The 21,028-nt window shown below is 41.7% G+C and overlaps 1 protein-coding gene across 1 annotated transcript in view; it reads right to left on the bottom strand.

Annotated features, from left to right (window-relative positions):
* The window catches only part of LOC139186442 (uncharacterized), a 67,213-nt gene that overhangs the window by 39,822 nt on the left and 6,363 nt on the right, over positions 1-21,028 (bottom strand). The window contains exon 2 of the mRNA XM_070800752.1: positions 19,787-20,122. Coding sequence (XP_070656853.1) covers positions 19,787-20,122 — 336 coding nt within the window. The remainder of the gene's footprint in view (positions 1-19,786; positions 20,123-21,028) is intronic.

Genomic DNA, 21,028 nt, shown 5'->3' with positions numbered 1-21,028 from the left:
AAAAGCTAAAAGAAAAATATATGGCAACACAGTAACAGTTGGAGACTTTTAACGTCTTATTATTAACTTTGAATAGATTATCCAGACAGCAAATCAATAAGAAAACAGTGAATTTGAGCAATACTGTAGTGCGAATGAATCTAACAGACATATATAGAACATTCTATCCTACAAAGTAGACAACATTCTTCTCAAGAACACATATTCTAGGATAAATGACATGTTTGGCCACAAAACAAGTCTTAGCAAATTTAAGAAGACTGAAATCATATCAAGTTGTCTCCTCTGCTCACAATGGTATGAATCTAGAAATCAATAATGAGGGAAAAACTGAAAATTTCACAAAAACATGGAAATTAAGTAACATTCTTCTAAACAACCAATAGAATAAAGAAGAAATTACATGGTAAAAGTATCTTAAAAATGGAAACACAACATACCAAAACATATGGGATGCAGCAAAAGCAGTTCTAAAATAGAAGTTCACAGCAAAATGCCTGTATTAAGAAGTAAGATCCCAAATAAACAACCTAACTCTATGCCTTAAGGAACCAGAAAAAGAACAAACTGAGCCAAAAATTAGCAAAAGGAAGGAAGTAAGACTGGAGCAGAAACAAGTGAAATAACAGGAAAACAATAGAAAACATTAACTAAATCAAGAATTAGTTCTTTGAAAAGACAAACAAAATCAACAAACTTTTAACTAGACCAGTTAGGGAAAAAAGGAGGACCCAACTCAGGAAAATTATAAGTGAAAAAGGAAATACTAAAAATAATACCATAAAAATGCAAGCAATCGTAAGAGGCTAGTATGAACAAATATACAACAGCTAACTGACCAACCTAGAAGAAACAGAAAAATTCTTATAAGCATATAAACTAGGAGCTTGATTCAGGAAGAAATAGAAACTCTGACTAGGCCAATTACTAATAAGGAGATTGAATCAGAAATCAAAACTATCCCAGTGAAGTGAAGTCCAGAACCAGATGGCTTCACTGGTGAATTATACCAGACATTTAGAAAAGGCTTCAGCCAATCCTTCTCAAACTACTCCAAAAAACTAAAGAGGACACTTCTAAATCCATTTTACAAAGCCAGAAAGGACACTACCACATCAATATCCTTCATGAATACAGACACAAAAAGTCTCAATAACATATTAACACATGATCAAGAGGGATTTATACCTGAAAGCGTGGTTCAAATACATGAGTTGAAGTGACATTACTACTACTACTACTACTACTACTACTAAGTCGCTTCAGTCGTGTCCGACTCTGTGCGACCCCATGGACTGCAGCCTACCAGGCTCCTCCATCTATGGGCTTTTCTGGGCAACAGTACTGGAGTGGGGTGCCACTGCCTTACTGGAAAGAAAAAAAAAATCATATTATCATCTCAATAAATGAAGAAAAAGCATCTAACAAAATTAAACATACATTCGTGATTTTTAAAAATTAATAAATTAGAAATAGAAACGTACCTCAACATAATAAAGGCCATATATGATTACATCACAGCTAACATCACATCAGTGGTGGGAAGCGGAAGTTTTGCCTCTAAAAATAGAAACACGAGTAGAAACACGAGGGTTCCCACCTCTACTGCTCCTATGCTCAGCACAGTGCTAGAAGCCCTTGCCAGAGTAACTAGGCAAGACAAAGAAATGCAAGGCCTCAAAAGTGCAGGGGAAAAGGAGTGAGACTATCTGCAGACAACATAATTTTATATCTGGAAAATCCTAAAGATTCCACCAAAAAATATATATATATATATCTAATTAACAAATTCAGTAAAACTTCAGGATACAAAATTAACATGCAAAAATCATATAGCATTTCTATAAACAATGAATTATCTATAAAAGAAATAATTACAATAGCATCAGAAACAATAAAATATGTAGGAATAAACTTTAAAAATGAGATGAAAGATCTAAAAATCCAAAAATCACAAGACACTGAGGAAAGAAATCAAAGATGACACAAATAAATGGACATGTATCTCATGCCCCTGGATTGCAAAGATTAATACTGTTAAAATGTCAAAACCACCAAAAGCCATCAATTAAGTCAATGTAATCTCTTATCAACATTTTAATGGTATTTTTTTAAGAGAAGTAGAAAAAATAATTCTAAAATTTATATGTAATTAAAATGACTCTAAATACTAAAGCTATCATAAGAAACAAAAACAAAACAGGAGGCATCACACTTTCTGATTCCAAGCTATACTATAAATCTACAGTAATCAAAGCAGTACAGTACTGCATATAAACAGAAAAATAGACTAACTGAACAAAATCAAGAGTCCAAAATAAATCCAACCATATACAGTCAACTAACATTTGACAAGGGAGCCAAGAACACTCAATGGAAAAAATACAGTCTCTTCAATAAAAGGTGCTGGGAAAATTGGATATTCATATAAATACATGTAGAGGCAAAAACAAGACCCACATATATGCTGTCTATAGGAGACCCACTTCGGACCCAGAGACACATAGAGACTGATAGAGGATGATAAAAGATATCTTGTGCAAATGGAAATCAAAAGAAAGTTGGAACAGCAATACTCATAATCAGATAAAACAGGTATTATATAAAGACTATTACAAGAGACAAGGAAAATCACTACATAATGACCAAGGGATCAATCCAAGAAGAAGATATATAATATATATATTATATATAATATATATGTATATATGTATAATATATATGTATATATATATATAATATATATGTATATATGTATAATATATATAATAATATATATGTATGCACCCAACATAGGAGCACCTCAATACAAGGCAAATGCTAACAACCATACAACAGGAAATCAACTCTACCACAATAATAATGGGGTCTTTAACATGCCACTTACACCAATGGACAGATCATCCAAACAGAAAATAAATAGGAAAACATGATGCAGCAGACAACCTAGACTTAACTGATATTTATAGGACATGCCACCCAAGAGTGACAGAATACACCTTCTTTTCAAGTGTACATGGAACATTTCTCCGGGGTGGATCACATCTTGAGTCAAAAATCAAAGCCTTGGTAAATTTAAGAACTCTGAAATCACATCAGTCATCTTTCCCAACCACAATACTATGAGATTAGAAATCAACTACATGCAAAAAATTAAAAAAAACTATATTAAAAAAAACACAAACAAATGGAGGCTAAATAATACACTACTAAATAACCATGAGATCACTGAAGAAATCAAAGAGGGAATAAAAAAAATACACAGAAACAAATTACAACAAAAACATGATGACCCAGAACCTGTGGGACACAGTAAAAGCAGTTCTAAGAAGCAAGTTTATAGCAATTCAATCTCACCTAAAGAAACAAGAAAAATCTCAAATAAACAGTCAAGCCATACACCTAAACCAAACAGGGAAAGAACAAAAAAAAAAGTTATTAGAAGGAAAGAAATCATAAGATCAGAGCAGAAATAAGTGAAATAGAAATGAAGAAAACAATAGAAAAGATCAATAAAACTAAAACTTTGTTCTTTGAGAAGAAAATAAAATTGATAAACCTTTAGCCAGATTCAAAAAGAAAAAAAAAAAAAAGAGGAGAGGATTCGAATAAATAAAATTAGAAACGAAAAAGAAGAAATTACAACTGACATCACAGAAATACAAAGATCATTTAAGAGACTACAACAAAAACTTCCTAGGTGGTCCAGTGGTTAAGAATCCACCTTGCAGTAAAGGGGACACCGGTTCAACCCCTGGTCGGGAAACTAATATTCGTTATGCCGTGGGGCAACTAAGCCCACACACCACAACTAGAGAGCCCACAAGCTACAACAAAAGATCCTGCATGAAGCAACAAAGATCCTGAGTGCCACAACTAAGACCCAATGCAGCCAAATAAATTAACTACAAAAAAAATGAGACTACTGTATCAACTATATGCAAATAAAATGGACATCCTGGAAGAAATGGACAAATTCTTAGAAAGGTACAACCTTCCAAGACTGAACCAGGGAGATATAGAAAATATAAACAGACCAATCATAAGTAGTGAAATTGAAACTGTAATTAAAGATCTTCCAACAAAGAAAGTCCAGGGCCAGAGAACTTCACAAGTGAATTCCATCAACATTTAGCAAAGAGCTAACACCTATTCTTCTCAAACTCTTCCCAAAAATTTCAGGGGGAGGAACACTCCCAAACTCATTCTACAAGGCAACCATTACCCTGATATCAAAACCAGACAAATATATCACACACACACACACAAAATCACAGAATACACTGATGAACATAAATGCAAAAATTCTCAGCAAAATACTAGCAAACAGAATCCAACAATACATTAAAAGGATCATATACCATGATGAACTGGAATTTATCCCAGGGATGCACTGGTTGTTCAATACATGCAAAATTAACCAATGTGACACACCATATTAACAAATTGAAGAATCAAAACCACATGAACATTTCAATAGATGCAGAAAAAGCTTTTGACAAAATTGAATGCCCATTTATGATTAAAAAAAAAAAATCCAGAAAGTAGGCATAGAGGGAACCTACCTCAACATAATAAAAGCCAATATGACAAACCCACAGCAAACATTCATTCTCGATGGTGAAAAACTGAAAGTACTTCCTCTAAAATTAGGAACAAGATGTCTCACCACTCTTATTCAACATAGTATTGGAAGTCCTAGCCACGGCAACGAGAGAAGAAACAGACATAAAAGGAACACAAATTGGAAAAGTAGTAGTGAAACTATCGCTGTTTGCAGACGACATGATACCACACAAAGAAAATCCTAAAGATGCCGCCGGAGAACTACCAGACCTAATCGATGAATTTGCTGTAGTTCCAAAGGACACTAAATTAATGCACCTTACATTTCCATCCACTAACAACCAACACAAGATTAGAGAAATTAAGGAAACAATCCCATTTGGCATTGCAACGAAAAGAATTAAATGCCTAGAAATAACCTACCTAAGAATGCAAAAGACCTCAGAAAACTACAAAATGCTAATGAAAGAAATCAAACACATGGACGCAAACATATGGAAAGATATACCATGTTCTTGGACTGGAAGAATTAACATTGTTAAAATGACTATACTACCCATAGCAACCTACAGATTCAATGCGATCCCTATCAAATTACCAATGGCACTTTTCACAGAATTAGAACAAACATTTTTACAATTTGTAGGGAAACACAGAAGACCCCGAACAGCCAGTGCAATCCCCAAACAGCCAGTGCAATCTTGAGAAAGAAAAACAGAGCTAGAGTAACCAGGCTCCCTGACTTCAGACTATACTACAAAGCTACAGTATGGTACTGGTGCACACACACGCATGTGCACGCGTGCACACACACACACACACCCCAGAAACACCAGAAATACAGGCCAATGGAACAGGATAGAAAGCAAAGAGATAAACCCACACAGAGATGGTCAACTAATCTATGATTAAGGAGGCAAGAATATACAATAGAGTAAAGACAATCTCTTCAATAAGTGGTGCTGAAAAAACTGGACAGCTACATGTAAAAGAATAAAAATAGAATGCTATCTAAAATACCACACACAAAAATAAGCTCAAAATGAATTAAAGACCTAAATGTAAGACTGGACACCATAAAATTCTTAGGGAAAAACATAGGAAAAACACTCTTTGACACAAATCATAGCAAGATCTTTTTTGACCCACCTCCTAGGGTAATGAAAATAAAAATAAACAGGACCTAATTAAATTTAAAAGCTTCTACATGACAAAAGAAACGATAAACAAAATAAAAAGTCAACCTTAAGAATGGGAAAAAATATTTGCAAATGAGACAACAAACAAAATAGCTCATGCAGCTAAATATCAAAACAAACAACCCAATCAAAAAATGGGCCCAAGACCTAAAGAGACGTCCAAAGAAGACCTACAGATGACCAACAGGCACGTGAAAAGATGCCCAATATCATTAATTATTAAGAGAAATGCAAATCAAAACTACAATAAGACATTACCTCACACCTGTCAAAATGGCCATCATCACAAAAAACAATAAATGCTGAAGAAAGTGTGAAAAGGGAACCCTCCTGCATTGCTGGTGAGACTGTAAATTGATACAGCCACTATGGAGAACTCTGGAGGGGCATCAGAGAGCCTTGGAGAATGGGCTTCCCCGATAGCTCAGTTGGCAAAGAATCCACGTGCGATGCAGGAAACCTCGGTTCAATTCCTGGGTCAGGAAAATCTGCTGGAGAAGGGATAGGCTACCCACTCCAGTATTCTCGGGCTTCCCTTGTGGTTCAGCTGGTAAAGAATCCACCCGCAATGTGGGAGATCTGGGTTCAATCCCTGGGTTGGGAAAGATTCCCTGGAGAAAGGAAAGGCTACCCACTCCAGTATTCTGGCCTGGAGAATTCTATGGACTGTATAGTCCATGAGGTCACAAAGAGTTGGACGCGACTGAGTGATTTTCACTCACTATGGAGAACAATATGGAGGTTCCTTTAAAAACTAAAAATAGAACTACCATATAACCCAGCAATCCCACTCCTGGGCACATACCCTGAGAGAACCATAACTCAAAAAGACACATGTACCCCATTGTTCACTGCGGCACTATTTACAATAGCCAGAATATGGAAGCAACACAACTGTTCATCAATAGATGAATGGATACAGAAGATGTGGTACATATAAACAATGGAAAGTTACTCAGCCATAAAAAGGAACGCAGGACCTTCCTGGTGGTCCAGTGGTCCTGGTGGTCCAGTGCAGGGGACACGGGTTCAATCCCTGGTCCAGGAAGATTTCACATGTGTTTGGGGCAACTAAGCCCATGTGCCACATCTTCCAAGCCCAGTCTCTAGAGCCCAAGAGATGCAAGTACTGAAGCGTGCATGCCTAGAGCCTGTGCTCCGCCACAAGAGAAGCCACCACAATGAGAAGCCCAAGCAACACTATGAAGAGTAGCTCCCTCTCACCTCAACTAGAGAAAGCCCGAGCACAGCAATGAAGAGCCAGTGCAGCCAAAAATAAATAAATCTCAAAGAAGAAGAAACTTAACTGTGTTATTTGTAGAGATGTGGATGGACCTAGAGTGAAGTTAGAGAAAAACAAGTATCATCTATTAATGCATATATGTGGAATCTAAAGGAATGGTACAGATGAACCTACCTGCAGAGACACAAACATAGAGACTGGATATGTGGACCCAGTGTGGGGAGGGGACAGTGGGGGAAATTGGGAGATTAGGATAGACATGTATACACCACCATGCATAAAACAGACAGATAGTGGGAACTTGCTGTACAGCAGAGGGAGCACGGCTTGACGCTCTGAGATGACACAGAAATGGGGAGGAGGGGGAGGAGGGAGGTTCTATACGTACACCTATAGCTGATTCACTTCACTCTACAGCAGAGACCAACACAACATTGTAAAGCAATTATATTCCAGTTTAATAAAAGTGAAACTAGACCCCTATCTTATACCATGCATGCGAAGTCGCTTCAGTCATGCCCGACTCTTTGGGACCCCATGGACTGTATCCTGCCAGGCTCCTCTGTCTATGGGATTCTCCAGGCAAGAATACTGGAGTGGGTTGCCATTTCCTTCTCCAGGGGATTTTTCCAGCCCAGGAATCAAACTGCTCTGTGTCTCCTGCACTGGCAGGCGGGTTCTTTAGCATTAGCCACCTTGGAAGCCCCATCTTACACCCTACACAAAATTAACTCAAAACGGATTAAAGACCTAAAAGTAAGACCTGAAACCATGAAACTCCTAGAAAAAAACATAGGGGGAAAGCTCCTTGACACAGAACATGGGCCCATAGGTCACAATGTTTTAGATATGACACCTAAAACACAAGGAATAAAATCAAAAATAAATAAGTGGGACTATGGACTATATCATTAGAAAAGACCCTGATGCTGGGAAAGACTGAAGGCAGGAGGTGAAGGGAATGACAGAGGATGAGATGGTTGGATGGCATCACTGACTCACTGGACATGAGTTTGAGCAAGCTTCAGGAGCTGGTGAAGGTCAGTGAAGTCTGGCGTGCTGCAGTCCACGGAATCGCAGAGTCGGACACGACTGAGCAACTAAATAACATGGACTACATCAAACTGAAAGGCTCTGCACAGCAAAAGAAACCATCCACAAAATGAAAAGACAACTACAAATGGGAAAAAATATTTGTGAACCATACATCTAATCAAGGGGTTAATATCCAAAATACACAAACATCTACAATTCCATAACACAAAAACCAATAATCCAACTTTTTAAAAAGGGTAAAAGACCTGAACAGACAATTTTGAAAATCCAATATATGAACAGTCAACAGGCACATGAAAAAAACGCACATCATTAGTCAACAGAGAAACACAAATCAAAACCACACTGAAACAGGTAACACCTCCTGCCTGTTAGAATGGCCATTAAAAAAAAAGAAAGAAAGAAATGGTTGATGAAGAGCTGAGACAAAAAGGGAGTCCTTGCACACTGTAAACTTTACAACCACTGTGAAAAACAGTATAGAGAATACTAAAAAAATTAAAAACAGAATTACTATATGATCCAGCAATTTCACCTCAAGGAATATATGCAAAGGAAATGAAAACACTAATTCAAAATTATATCTACACCACTATGTCCATAGCAGCATTATTTACAACAAAAAGACATGGAAACATCAACAGCTGAATGGATGAAGAGGTTGTAATACACGCGCGCGCACACACACACACACAAACACACACACACCATGGAGTATCATTCAGCCATTAAAAAAATGAAGAAATCCTGCCATTTCCAACAACATGGATGGACCTTGAAGCATTTTGCTAAGTGAAATAATTCAGACAGAGAAAGACAAATACTATATGATCTCCCTTTGGAGGAAAAAACAAAACACCACTCATAAAAGAGATCAGATCTGTGGCTACCAGAGGTGGGAGAAGAAGATGACAGTCAGAAGGTATAAAATTCCAGTTATAAGAAAGATAAGTATGAAGGATGTAATATACAACATGATGACCACAGTTAACATAGTCGCACAGAATAAATGAAAATTATTAAGAGACTAAATCCTAAGAGTTCCCATCACAATGAGAAAAAAATTTTTGCTGCCTCTTTTTATTGTACCTGTATAACATGATACATGCTAATTAACATTACTACAGTAATCATTTCACAATGCATGGAAGTTGAACCACTATGTTATATAACTTAAACTTATATAGTGTGTGTTGAGTCACTCAGTCATGTCCAACTCCTTGCGATCCCATGGACTGTAGTCCATCAGGCTCCGGGTTGCCATTTCCTACTCCAAAACTTATATTGTGGGGTATGTCAATTATATCTCAGTAAAACTGAGGGAAAAAAAGAATATGATAAATATAAATATATAATATTCACACACATAAATACAAGAGTCCACAGTTTAAAATTTAGATAATTTATGATGTTACAGTGTACATGAATTTGAAAACCCTGATCTAGAGCAATGTTTTCCAAATTACATTCTACAGACATTAAGCTGCAAGATAATTTACAGGAAAAAAAAAAAAAAAAGGGTTTGGTAGCCAAGAATGTGTGAGAAATTCTGTTAACTTCCCAGGTGACTCAGTAAAGAATCTACCTGCCAAGGCAGGAGACCCAGGGTTCTATCCCTGGGTTGGGAAGATCCCCCGAGGAGGAAATGGCAACCCATTCCAGTATTTCTGCCTGGAAAATTTCATGGACAGAGGAGCCTGGGGGCTCCAGCCCATGGTGTCACAAAGAGTTGACGTAACTGAGAACACACAGTAAATAGCCTCCTCTTGAAAAATCCAAAATGTGTAGTAAAATTTATACAAAAAGCTCCAAGAAGCAAAGAGCCACCTATTTAACTTTGCTTAACCTAATGCTTATGAAATAGGGCATTCATTCTTAAAGCTCTGTATCAATATAATATCTATTAACCTGAGGGACAGCATAGTGTGATGTCATAGGTTCAAATCATGTCGGGTTAAGTGCGTGGCCTTTGGAACAATACTGGCTGCACTTGAATCCTAATTAGCTCTCCCACTTATTAGCCATTAGTTTCTTCATCTGTAAAACGGATAATAAAAATACATACCTACATGCAAAGTATACAACTGGCCAAAAAGTTCATTCAGGTTTTCCCATAAGAGGTTAAGGAACATCCTGATCAAAATTTTTGGCCAACTCAAAATTTATAGCAGCACTAGTAATATAAGCACTATATAATGTCGACTACATCCAAAGAATCAGTGTTCTACAGTGTGAGAAATACTGGTAGACAATCAAGTCCTTTCAGGGCTCTTGTCTCTCCATGGGAAGATTACCAACTAGTTAGAGACAGGGGTATATAATTATGACACCATATGTAAAGTGACACAGTATGTAACAGAGTTTTGCCAAGAGAAAGCACTGGTCATAGCAAACACCCTTTTTCAACAACACAAGAGACAACTCTACACCTGGACATCACCAGATGGTCAATATTGAAATCAGACTGATTATATTCTTGACAGCCGAAGATGGAGAAGCTCTATATAGTCAGCAAAAACAAGACCAGGAGCTGACTGTGGCTCAGATCATGAACTCCTTATTGCTAAATTCAGACTTAAATTGAAGGAAGTAGGGAAAACCACTGGACCATTCAGGTATGACCTAAATCAAATCCCTTACAATTATACAGTGGAAGTGACAAATAGATTCAAGGGATTAGATCTGATAGATAGAGTACCTAAAGAAATACGGACAGAGGTTCCTAACATTATACAGGAGGTAGTGATGGACGGAGGAGCCTGCTGGGCTGCAGTCCATGGGGTCTCGAAGAGTCGGACACGACTGAGCGACTTCACTTCCACTTTTCACTTTCATGCATTGGAGAGGGAAATGGCAATCCACTCCAGTGTTCTTGCCTGGAGAATCCCAGGGACGGGGGAGCCTGGTGGGCTGCCGTCTCTGGGGTCACACAGAGTCGGACACGACTGAAGCGACTTAGCAGCAGCAAGCAGCGATCAAAAGCACCCCCAAGAAGAAGAAATGCAAAAAGGCAAAATGGTTTTCTGAGGAGGTCTTACAAATAGCTGAGAAAAGAAGAGAAGCAAAAGGAAAAGGAAAAGAAAAGATATATCCATCTGAATGCAGAGTTCCAAAGAATAACAAGGAGAGATAAGAAAGCCTTCCTCAGCAATCAGTGTAAAGAAATAGAGGGAAACAACAGAATGGGAAAGACTAGAGATCTTTTCAAGAAAACTAAGAGATACCAAGGGAACATTTCTGGAGAAGGCAATGGCACCCCACTCCAGTACTCTTGCCTGGAAAATCCCATGGACGGAGGAGCCTGGTGGGCTGCAGTCCATGGGGTCGATAAGAGTCAGACACGACTGAGTGACTTCACTTTCATGTATTGGAGAAGGAAATGGCAACCCACTCCAGTGTTCTTGCCTGGAGAATCCCAGGGACGGAGGAGCCTGGTGGGCTGCCATCTGTGGGGTCACACAGAGTCGGACACGACTGAAGCGACTTAGCAGCAGCAGCAGCAGCAAGGAAACATTTCATGCAAAGATGGGCACAATAAAGGACATAAATGGTATGAACCTAACAGAAGCAGAAGATATTGAGAAGAGGTGGCAAGAATATACAGAAGAATGATACAAAAAAGATCTTCAAGACCCAGATAATCACAATGGTGTGATCACTCACCTAAAGCCAGACATCTTGGAATGAGAAGTCAAGTGGGCCTTAGAAAGCATCACTACAACAAAGCTAGTGGACGTGATGGAATTCTAGTTATTTCAAATCCTGAAAGATGATGCTGTGAAAGTGCTGCACTCAATATGCCAGAAAATTCTGAAAATTCAGCAGTGGCTACAGGACTGGAAAAGGTCAGTTTTCATTCCAATCCCAAAGAAAGGCAATGCCAAAGAATGTTCAAACTACCACACAATTGCACTCATCTCACACGCTAGTAAAGTAATGCTCCAAATTCTCCAAGCAAGGCTTCAAACAGGACATGAACCAAGAACTTCTAGATATTCAAGCTGGATTTAGAAAAGGCAGAGGAACCAAAGATCAAATTGCCAACATCCATTGGATCAAGAGAAAAAGCAACAGAGTTCCAGAAAAACATCTACTTCTGCTTTATTGACTATGCCAAAGCCTTTGACTGTGTGGATCACAGTAAACTGTGGAACATTCTTCAGGAGATGGGAATACCAGACCACCTTACCAGCCTCCTGAGAAATCTGTATGCAGGTCAAGAAGCAACAGTTAGAACCAGACATGGAACAATGGACTGGTTCCAAATTGGGAAAGGAGTAAGTCAAGGCTGTATACTGTCACACTGCTTATTTAATTTATATGCAAGTACATCACGCAAAACGCTGGACTGGATGAAGCACAAGCTGGAATCAAGATTGCAGGGAGAAATATCAATAACCTCAGACATGCAAATGACACCATGCTTATAGCAGAAAGCAAAGAACTAAAGAGCCTCTTGATTAAAGTGAAAGAGGAGAGTGAAAAAGCTGGCTTAAAACTCATCATTCAAAAAATGAAGATCATGGCATCCGGTCCCAATACTTCCTGGCAAATAGATGAGGAAACAATGGAAACAGTGAGAGACTATATTTTCTTGGGCTCCAAAATCACTGCAGAGGGTGACTGCAGCTGTGAAATTAAGATACTTGCTCCTTGGAAGAAAAACTATGACAAACCTAGACAGCATTTTAAAAAGCAGAGACTTTACTTTTGCTGACAAAGTTCTGTATAATCAAAGCTATGGTTTTTCCAGCAGTCATGCATGGATGTGAGAGTTGGACCATAAAAAAAGCTGAGCAAAGAATTGATGTTTTTCAACTGTGTGGTGTTGCAGGAGACTCTTGAGAGTCCCTTGACTCCAAGGAGATCAAACCAGTCAATCCTAAAGGAAATCAGTCCTGATTATTCTGACTGAACACTGGAAGGACTGAATATTGAAAGGACTGATGCTGAAGCGGAAGCTCCAATACTTTGGCCACCTGATGTGAAGAACTAACTCACTGGAAAAGACTCTGATGCTGGGAAAAATTGAAGGCAGGAGAAGGGGACGACAGAGGCTGAGATGGTTGGATGGCATCACCAACTCGATAAGACATGAGTTTGAGCAGGCTTCAGGTGCTGGTGATGGACAGGGAGGCCTGGAGTGCTGCAGTCCGTGGGGTCGCAAAGAGTCAGACACGACTGAGCGACTAAACTGATACTGATGCAAAGTGTCGAACAAGGAGCAAATGAGGACTCTGGAACCAGAGGCGGAGAAGGAGTAGTATCTCTAATGATGGTGGTGGTTTCAGGAGAGAATCCATAGCCAAATCGACAGAAATCCTCAAATGCATATGGATGTCACATGTCACCAAGCAGAGAAGTGGAGAACGATAGCAACAAACACTGGGCCTGACTGGGAAGCAGTAAGCAGCCTGATCTACTGGAGTACAGCTTAGTTGAAGACGGTGGATGCACTGGAAATGAGACTGACATTAGATTTTTAGCAGTTCTGTAAGGAAAGTTATGACCAACCTAGATAGCATATTCAAATGCAGAGACATTACTTTGCCAACAAAGGTTCGTCTGGTCAAGGATATGGTTTTACCTGTGGTCACGTATGGATGTGAGAGTTGGACTGTGAAGAAGGCTGAGCTCCGACTGTGGTGTTGGAGAAGACTCTTGAGAGTCCCTTGGACTGCAAGGAGATCCAACCAGTCCATTCTGAAGATCAGCCCTGGGATTTCTTTGGAAGGAATGATGCTAAAGCTGAAACTCCAGTACTCTGGCCACCTCATGTGAAGAGTTGACTCATTGGAAAAGACTCTGACGCTGGGAGGGATTGGGGGCAAGAGGAGAAGGGGACGACAGAGGATGAGATGGCTGGATGGCATCACTGACTCAATGGACATGAGTCTGAGTGAACTCCGGGAGTTTGTGATGGACAGGGAGGCCTGGAATGCTGCTATTCATGGGGTCACAAAGAGTCGGACATGATTGAGCAACTGATCTGATCTGACCTGATTCCAAACTAAGGACTTTGAGATTTCTTCCACAGGGACTGAGGTGCACAAATGTTAAAAACAACCAATCAACCAGCGAAGATCAGAAGATCAATGTGGGAAGTGACCTGAAGAGGAAAAGACTAGATGCAAGGATATGTAATAATTCAGGTAAGCAGAGAAGGAAGGAGCAGTCAGACTGGAGGGGAAAACAGGTTTAGAGATACTTCAAACATAGCAAAATGCTGAATGTGACATACAGAGAAAGAAGAAGGGAGGAAGGGAATCCTGGAAGGGGATTGTGGGTTATCAAGTAGGTTTATGTCATGTTCGTATCTCTCCTGATCTTGATCTCAGGAGGCAGGGCTGGAAACAGATGTGGGAGACATGAATCTGGGGGGTAACTACTTAGGGGGGTGGTTGGGCTCACCTTACAAGAGCATCAAAAGGAGGGAAGGCGGAGGGACTTCCCTGGTGGCCCAGCGGTTAAGAATCTTCCTTGCAGTGCAAGAGAGATGGCGTCAATCCCTGGCCGGGGAACTAAGACCCCACATGCGGCAGAGTCACGTGCCGCAACTACCAGCAGTGCGCCACCACCAGTGTCTATGCATCGCAATGAAAGATCCTGAGATTTGCAACTAAGAACCTGACACAGCTTAATTATAAAACAGGCAAGAAAAACGAAGGAAGGAAAGGGGCTTGTCCTGTGTCAACTGAAAAAAACGCACAGCCTAAAAGTTCAGAGTTGTTTTATTTGGCAGACAAAACTGAGGACTTAAGCCCAAGACACATATGCTTGCGTGCTAAGTCACTGCAGTCTTTGCAACCCTATGGACTGTAGTCCACCAGTTTCCTCTGTCCATGGGATTCTCCAAGCAGGAATACTAGAGTGAGTTACCATGCCCTCCTCCAGGGGACCTTCCCCACCCAGGGATAGAACCCAAGATTCCTGCATAGGCAGGAGGGTTCCTTACTACTAGCGCCACCTGGGAAGTCCAAGACACAGCCTCTCAAACAGTTCTGAGGGACTATTCCAAAGAGGTAAAAGGGGGAGCCAGGATATGTGAGAATTTTGGCAACAAAGATCAGGTAGTCAGAACATCAAAAGATTACTGTTATTTAAAGAAAACCAGATACCTCAAATTAAGAAAGTTAGCACTTTTCTACGTATAGGAAGATGCAAGAGGATGGGCTCACTAGAATCACCCCTTTGACGTGCGCCTCAGCTCTCTGGGGCCAGTGTCCTGTATTTTCTCATCCTGAGTCTCCTCAGGGCGCACTGCTGGGAGTGGCTGCAGTGTGATAGTTTAAAGGCCACAGGATCTTTTGTTTACTAATATGGCAGGCAACGTTTTTTCATCAACACCTAATAAGATGCAGGGGCTTTATTTCTTCTATCCCCAAAAGGAGGTCAGCACTCGGACTCTGGGAAAGTTGGCATGTAACATCTTGAGGCAACATTCCATCCAAAGCCCGTGCGCCCCAGTGACCTTCCTCCTCTGCCCACTTGATGACCAAAGTCTGGGATTTCGATCAGGTGAAGGCAATTCCCTTGCTCCTCTTCCACACAGGCCAGGGGACTGCCAAGCTCCACCCACACCCATGAAACCCTACAATTGAAATGGCTACTTGGATACAGCCCAAGATAGAAAACAGTATGGAGCTTCCTTAAAAACCTAAACTTAGAACTCCCAGGTGACTCAGCACTCTCTCCACTGGGCAAATACCAGGGAAAGTTCAATTCAGTCCAGCAGCTCAGTCGTGTCCGACTCTTTGCGACCCCAGGGAACTGCAGCATGCCAGGCTTCCCTGTCCATCACCAACTCCCAGAGCTTGCTCAAATTCATGTCCACTGTTTTTTAATTAATTTATTGTTTTAAGTGAAGGATAATCGCTTCACAGAATTTTGTTGTTTTCTGTCAAACCTCAATATTAATCAGCCATAGGTATACATATATATATAAATATATCCCCGCCCATCCTCCTCCCCATCCCACCCCTCTAGGTTGATAGAGCCCCTATTTGAGTTTCCTGAGCCATCGAGTTGGTGATGCCATCCAACAATATCATCCTCTGTCATCCCCTTCCCTCCTGCCTTCAATCTTTCCCAGCATCAGGGTCTTTTCTATGGAGTCAGTTCTTTGCATCAGGTGGCCAAAGTATTGGAGCTTCAGCATCAGTTCTTCCAGTGAATATTCAGGGCTGGTTTTCTTTAGGATTGACTGATTTGATCTCCTTGGAGTCCAAGGGACTCTCAAGAGTCTCCTTCAACACCACACAGTTCAAAAACATCAATTCTTTGCTCAACTTTTTTATGGTCCAACTCTCACATCCATGCATGACTGCTGGAAAAACCATAGCTTTGATTATACAGACCTTTGTCAGCTGTCTAGGTTTGTCATAGCTTTTCTTCCAAGGAGCAAGTATCTTAATTTCATGGCTGCAGTCACCCTCTGCAGTGATTTTGGAGCCCAAGAAAATAAAGTCTCTCACTGTTTCCATTGTTTCTTCATCTATTTGCCAGGAAGTATTGGGACCGGATGCCATGATCTTCATTTTTTTAATGTTTAGTTTTAAGCCAGCTTTTTCACTCTCCTCTTTCACTTTAATCAAGAGGCTCTTTAGTTCTTTGCTTTCTGCTATAAGCATGGTGTCATTTGCATGTCTGAGGTTATTGATATTTCTCCCTGCAATCTTGATTCCAGCTTGTGCTTCATCCAGTCCAGCGTTTTGCGTGATGTACTTGCACATAAATTAAATAAGCAGTGTGACAGTATACAGCCTTGACTTACTCCTTTCCCAATTTGGAACCAGTCCATTGTTCCATGTTTGGTTCTAACTGTTGCTTCTTGACCTGCATACAGATTTCTCAGGAGGCTGGTAAGGTGGTCTGGTATTCCCATCTCCTGAAGAATGTTCCACAGTTTACTGTGATCCACACAGTCAAAGGCTTTGGCATAGTCAATAAAGCAGAAGTAGATGTTTTTCTGGAACTCTGTTGCTTTTTCTCTGATCCAATGGATGTTGGCAATTTGATCTCTGGTTCCTCTGCCTTTTCTAAATCCAGTTTGAACTTCTGCAAGTTCTTGGTTCATGTCCTGTTTGAAGCCTTGCTTGGAGAATTTGGAGCATTTCTTTGCTAGCGTTTGAGATGAGTGCAATTGTGTGGTAGTCTGAACATTCTTTGGCATTGCCTTTCTTTGGGATTGGAATGAAAACTGACCTTTTCCAGTCCTGTGGCCACTGCTGAGTTTTCCAAATTTTCTGGCATATTGAGTGTAGCACTTTCACAGCATCATCTTTTAGGGAATTCCATCATCTCCACTAGTTTTGTTTGTAGTGATGCTTCCTAAGGCCCATTTGACTTCACCAAAGAAAACCATAATTCAAAAAGACACATGCACCTCAATGTTCATAGCAGCACTATTTACAATAACCAGGACATGGAGGCAACCTAAATGTCCATTACCAAAGGAGTGGATTAAAAAGATATAGTACATATACACAGTTGAATATTACTCAGCCATAAAACGGAAGAGGCAATGGCAACCCACTTCAGTATTCTTGTCTGGAGAATTCTATGGACAGAGGAGCCTGGCAGGCTACAGTTCATAGGGTCACACAGAGTCAGACATGACTGAAATGACTTAGCACGCATGCAAGCAGCCATAAAAAGGAACAAACCTGGGTCATTTGTAGAGACGTGGACGAATCCAGAGAGTGTCATACAGAGTGAAGTCAGAAAGAGAAAAACAAGTATCATATACTAACGCATCCATGTGGAAATCTAGAAATATTGTATAGATCAGTGGTCCCCAACTTTTTTGGCACCAGGGGCAGGTTTCGTGGAAGACAGTTTTTCCATGGATTGGAGGTGAGCGTGGTTTTCAGATGATTCAAGCACTTTACAGTTTCTGTGCACTTTATTACATCAGTTTCAGATCATCAGGCATCAGATCCTAGAGGTTAAGGACCCCTACTGATTCTAAGAATAAAACAGACAACTGATGGGAACATGCTGTATAGCACAGGGAACTCTACTTAATAGACTGTGGTGTCCTAGATGGGAGGGAAACCCAAAAGGGAAAGAATATAGAAATACACATGGCTGATTCACTTTGCTCTGCAGTGTTTCTGCCACGGCGTTGTGAAGCAACTATACTGCAATAAAAAAAATATGCTCAAAACCCTCATCCTACCCCTTTCACACCCTCACTGCATCCTTGGCTTAACTGCACCCCTGAACTTTACTCAGGAGCAAGGAAGAGGTTCAAGATGGGTTAAGGTTCAACAGTGTCGGGGGTGGGGGTGGGGGGGGCCTTTTTTTCCTTTTTGCCATGCCTATGTCAAAATGGCTGCATCAAAATCAGTACAAGGAATCATCCGACCTGGAGCTATGATTCTATCCTCGCCTGGACCAGCTGAAATCTCCAGGTAGGATGAGCTCATCTGATTAGCTGCCTTTCCTCTCTGGCAGCTGAAAACTGTACCAAATATACATCATCAAGTCCCTCGCTGCAGGAAGGCCACATTCTCTTCCTGCCAACTTTCCACTTTGAGGCTAATCACCCCAGCCAAGAATAGACATCTGTGGCAGTGTGACGCTGAAAGACCACAGGGTCGTGAGCTTGTAATTTTGCCGGCCGGCTCCTAGCACCCAGGCATCTCCTGGCCAACTGCTGGAGACACAAGAGCATCACCGTGTGCTGGGAACAGGCCCAGACCAGTGCCCAGCACTGCACCATCCTGCTCCTCTCAGGCTGCACCTGCCATCTGCTCTGATCCGCCCCCTTTCCCCACAGCAGGAAAGGGTTCCTTGGTCCAAACACTTCCTCTCTAACAAACTCCATTTAGAACCTGAAGCCTTGCACTCCACAATTTAATAAAAGCCGAAAAGGCAACAATTCGGGAAGAGGTTACACAATATCAGTTCCACCAGGAAGCCTGAATGGTCCTTCTCTGGGAGATGATCTTAATAGGATGGATGGCAGGCGGAGCCGGAGAGGAGAAGGAGCAAGGATGTGGTCAGGGCGGGCAGCGCCCCAACAAAACGTTTCTGCCCAAAAAGCTGACCTTGGGCGTCCCAGCCATGTGCCACGTGTTGCAATATATTGGCTCATTACCTCATTTAATCCTCAGAGGGACCCAAGGAAGGGGGCATTATTGTTTCCATTTTATAGGGAAGCAAATGAGTTTCAGTTGTTGAGTGTTCATTTAAGGCCAGCCAGCCAACAAAGGGCGCCAATAGTTCGGTTCCAGGGTTTCCCTAATGACCTAAAGACGCACAGCTGATAAAAGCCCAGATCAGGAGGTCAAGGACGGCAGATCACCAGACGCTCCCTGGTGGCTACAGAGGGCACAGTCCACTGTCAAGGGCAACGGAAGCGTGCGCTCCTGTATTCAGGGGGCGGGAAGATATGCTCCCTCCCAGTCGTGCTTGGCCAGGCCTCAGGGTCACTAGGCCGCAGCCTCACCACTTGATAAGGTGGAGCCGAAACCGCCCCGCCCCCAGGCGTCCTGGCCTCGGCATCTTGGCGTGGTTCCCACAGCAACCCCACAGGCTGCGCAAACGTCTCTGACCACGACCTCCGGAGCGCAAGGCCCATTATTGTCCTTCCCACTCATCACCTCTCACATGGCCCTTGTTTTCAACTTGAACCTCATCAGGTTTTCTGGGTAACGCGGATATCACGTTGTGTTTGCCCCACTCTGGCCAGTTAAGACAGGCTGTGGCAGCTTACCTGGCGGTAGGCCGGGCATGAACTCCACGCAGCAGCCTCCTCCGGCATCCTCAGTGTCCTGGTGCTGCTTCTCAGCAGCCGGTCCTTGACCTCGCCCGTGACCCTTGACAACGCCTGTGGTGACGTAGGTCCACCGCGGCCTGGGGTAAACCCCACAGACAGCAAACACCTCCTTCCGGCCTGAGGGACTGCGAGGAATCCGGGGACATCCGGTCTCTGGGACAAGGCATTCTGGGACGGCTGTTGGGTGGGAGTGGGCGGAGCTTGCGTGGGTCCTCGTTCCAGCGTCCTGGCTGATTCTGGGTACCGCAGGGTACCTGCAAACCCTGAAGTTATCTGTGGAACACAGAGAGGTGCGGGAAATAGCTACAGTCACCATTATCTCTTTCCTCCCTGGCTTCCATCCCTTCCTCAACCCAGAGTTTTCCTCTTCCTGGTGTTTCTATTTTACACTAAGCCACCGTTTGTAAACTTAAAAGCCAAGCGTGTTACTTTCGTTGTTTGACTTCATTCTTTGGGATAAGGTTGCCAGAGAAAATTACAAGACATCCATTGCATTTGAATTTCAGATAAATGTCAATTAGTACAAGTATATCCCATATGTTGCATAGTTAAGTTAGTACAGTCGCTCAGTCGTGTCCGACTCTTTGCGACCCCATGAATCGCAGCACGCCAGGCCTCCCTGTCCCATCACCAACTCCTGGAGTTCACTCAGACTCACATCCATCGAATCGGTGATGCCATCCAGCCATCTCATCCTCTGTCGTCCCCTTCTCCTCCTGCCCCAAATCCCTCCCAGCATCCGGGTCTTTTCCAGTGAGTCAACTCTTTGCATGAGGTGGCCAAAGTACTGGAGTTTCAGCTTTAGCATCATTCCTTCCAAATAACACCCAGGGCTGATCTCCTTTAGAATGGACTGGTTGGATCTCCTTGCAGTCCAAGGGACTCTCAAGAGTCTTCTCCAACACCACAGTTCAAAAGCATCAATTCTTCGGCACTCAGCCTTCTTCACAGTCCAACTCTCAAATCCATACACCACCACTGGAAAAACCATAGCCTTGACTAGACGGACCTTTGTTGGCAAAATAATGTCTCTGCTTTTCAAAATGCTATCTAGGTTGGTCATAACTTTCCTCCCAAGGAGTAAGCGTCTTTTAATTTCATGGCTGCAATCACCATCTGCAGTGATTTTGAAGCCCCCCAAAATAAAGTCTGACACTGTTTCCACTGTTTCCCCATCTA

This window comes from Bos indicus, chromosome 13 (assembly GCF_029378745.1).
Source record: "Bos indicus isolate NIAB-ARS_2022 breed Sahiwal x Tharparkar chromosome 13, NIAB-ARS_B.indTharparkar_mat_pri_1.0, whole genome shotgun sequence".
In the NCBI taxonomy this organism is placed as follows: domain Eukaryota; kingdom Metazoa; phylum Chordata; class Mammalia; order Artiodactyla; family Bovidae; genus Bos; species Bos indicus.
The sequence above is the reverse complement of the archived record's forward strand: the minus strand, read 5'-3'. Positions and strand labels throughout refer to the sequence as shown.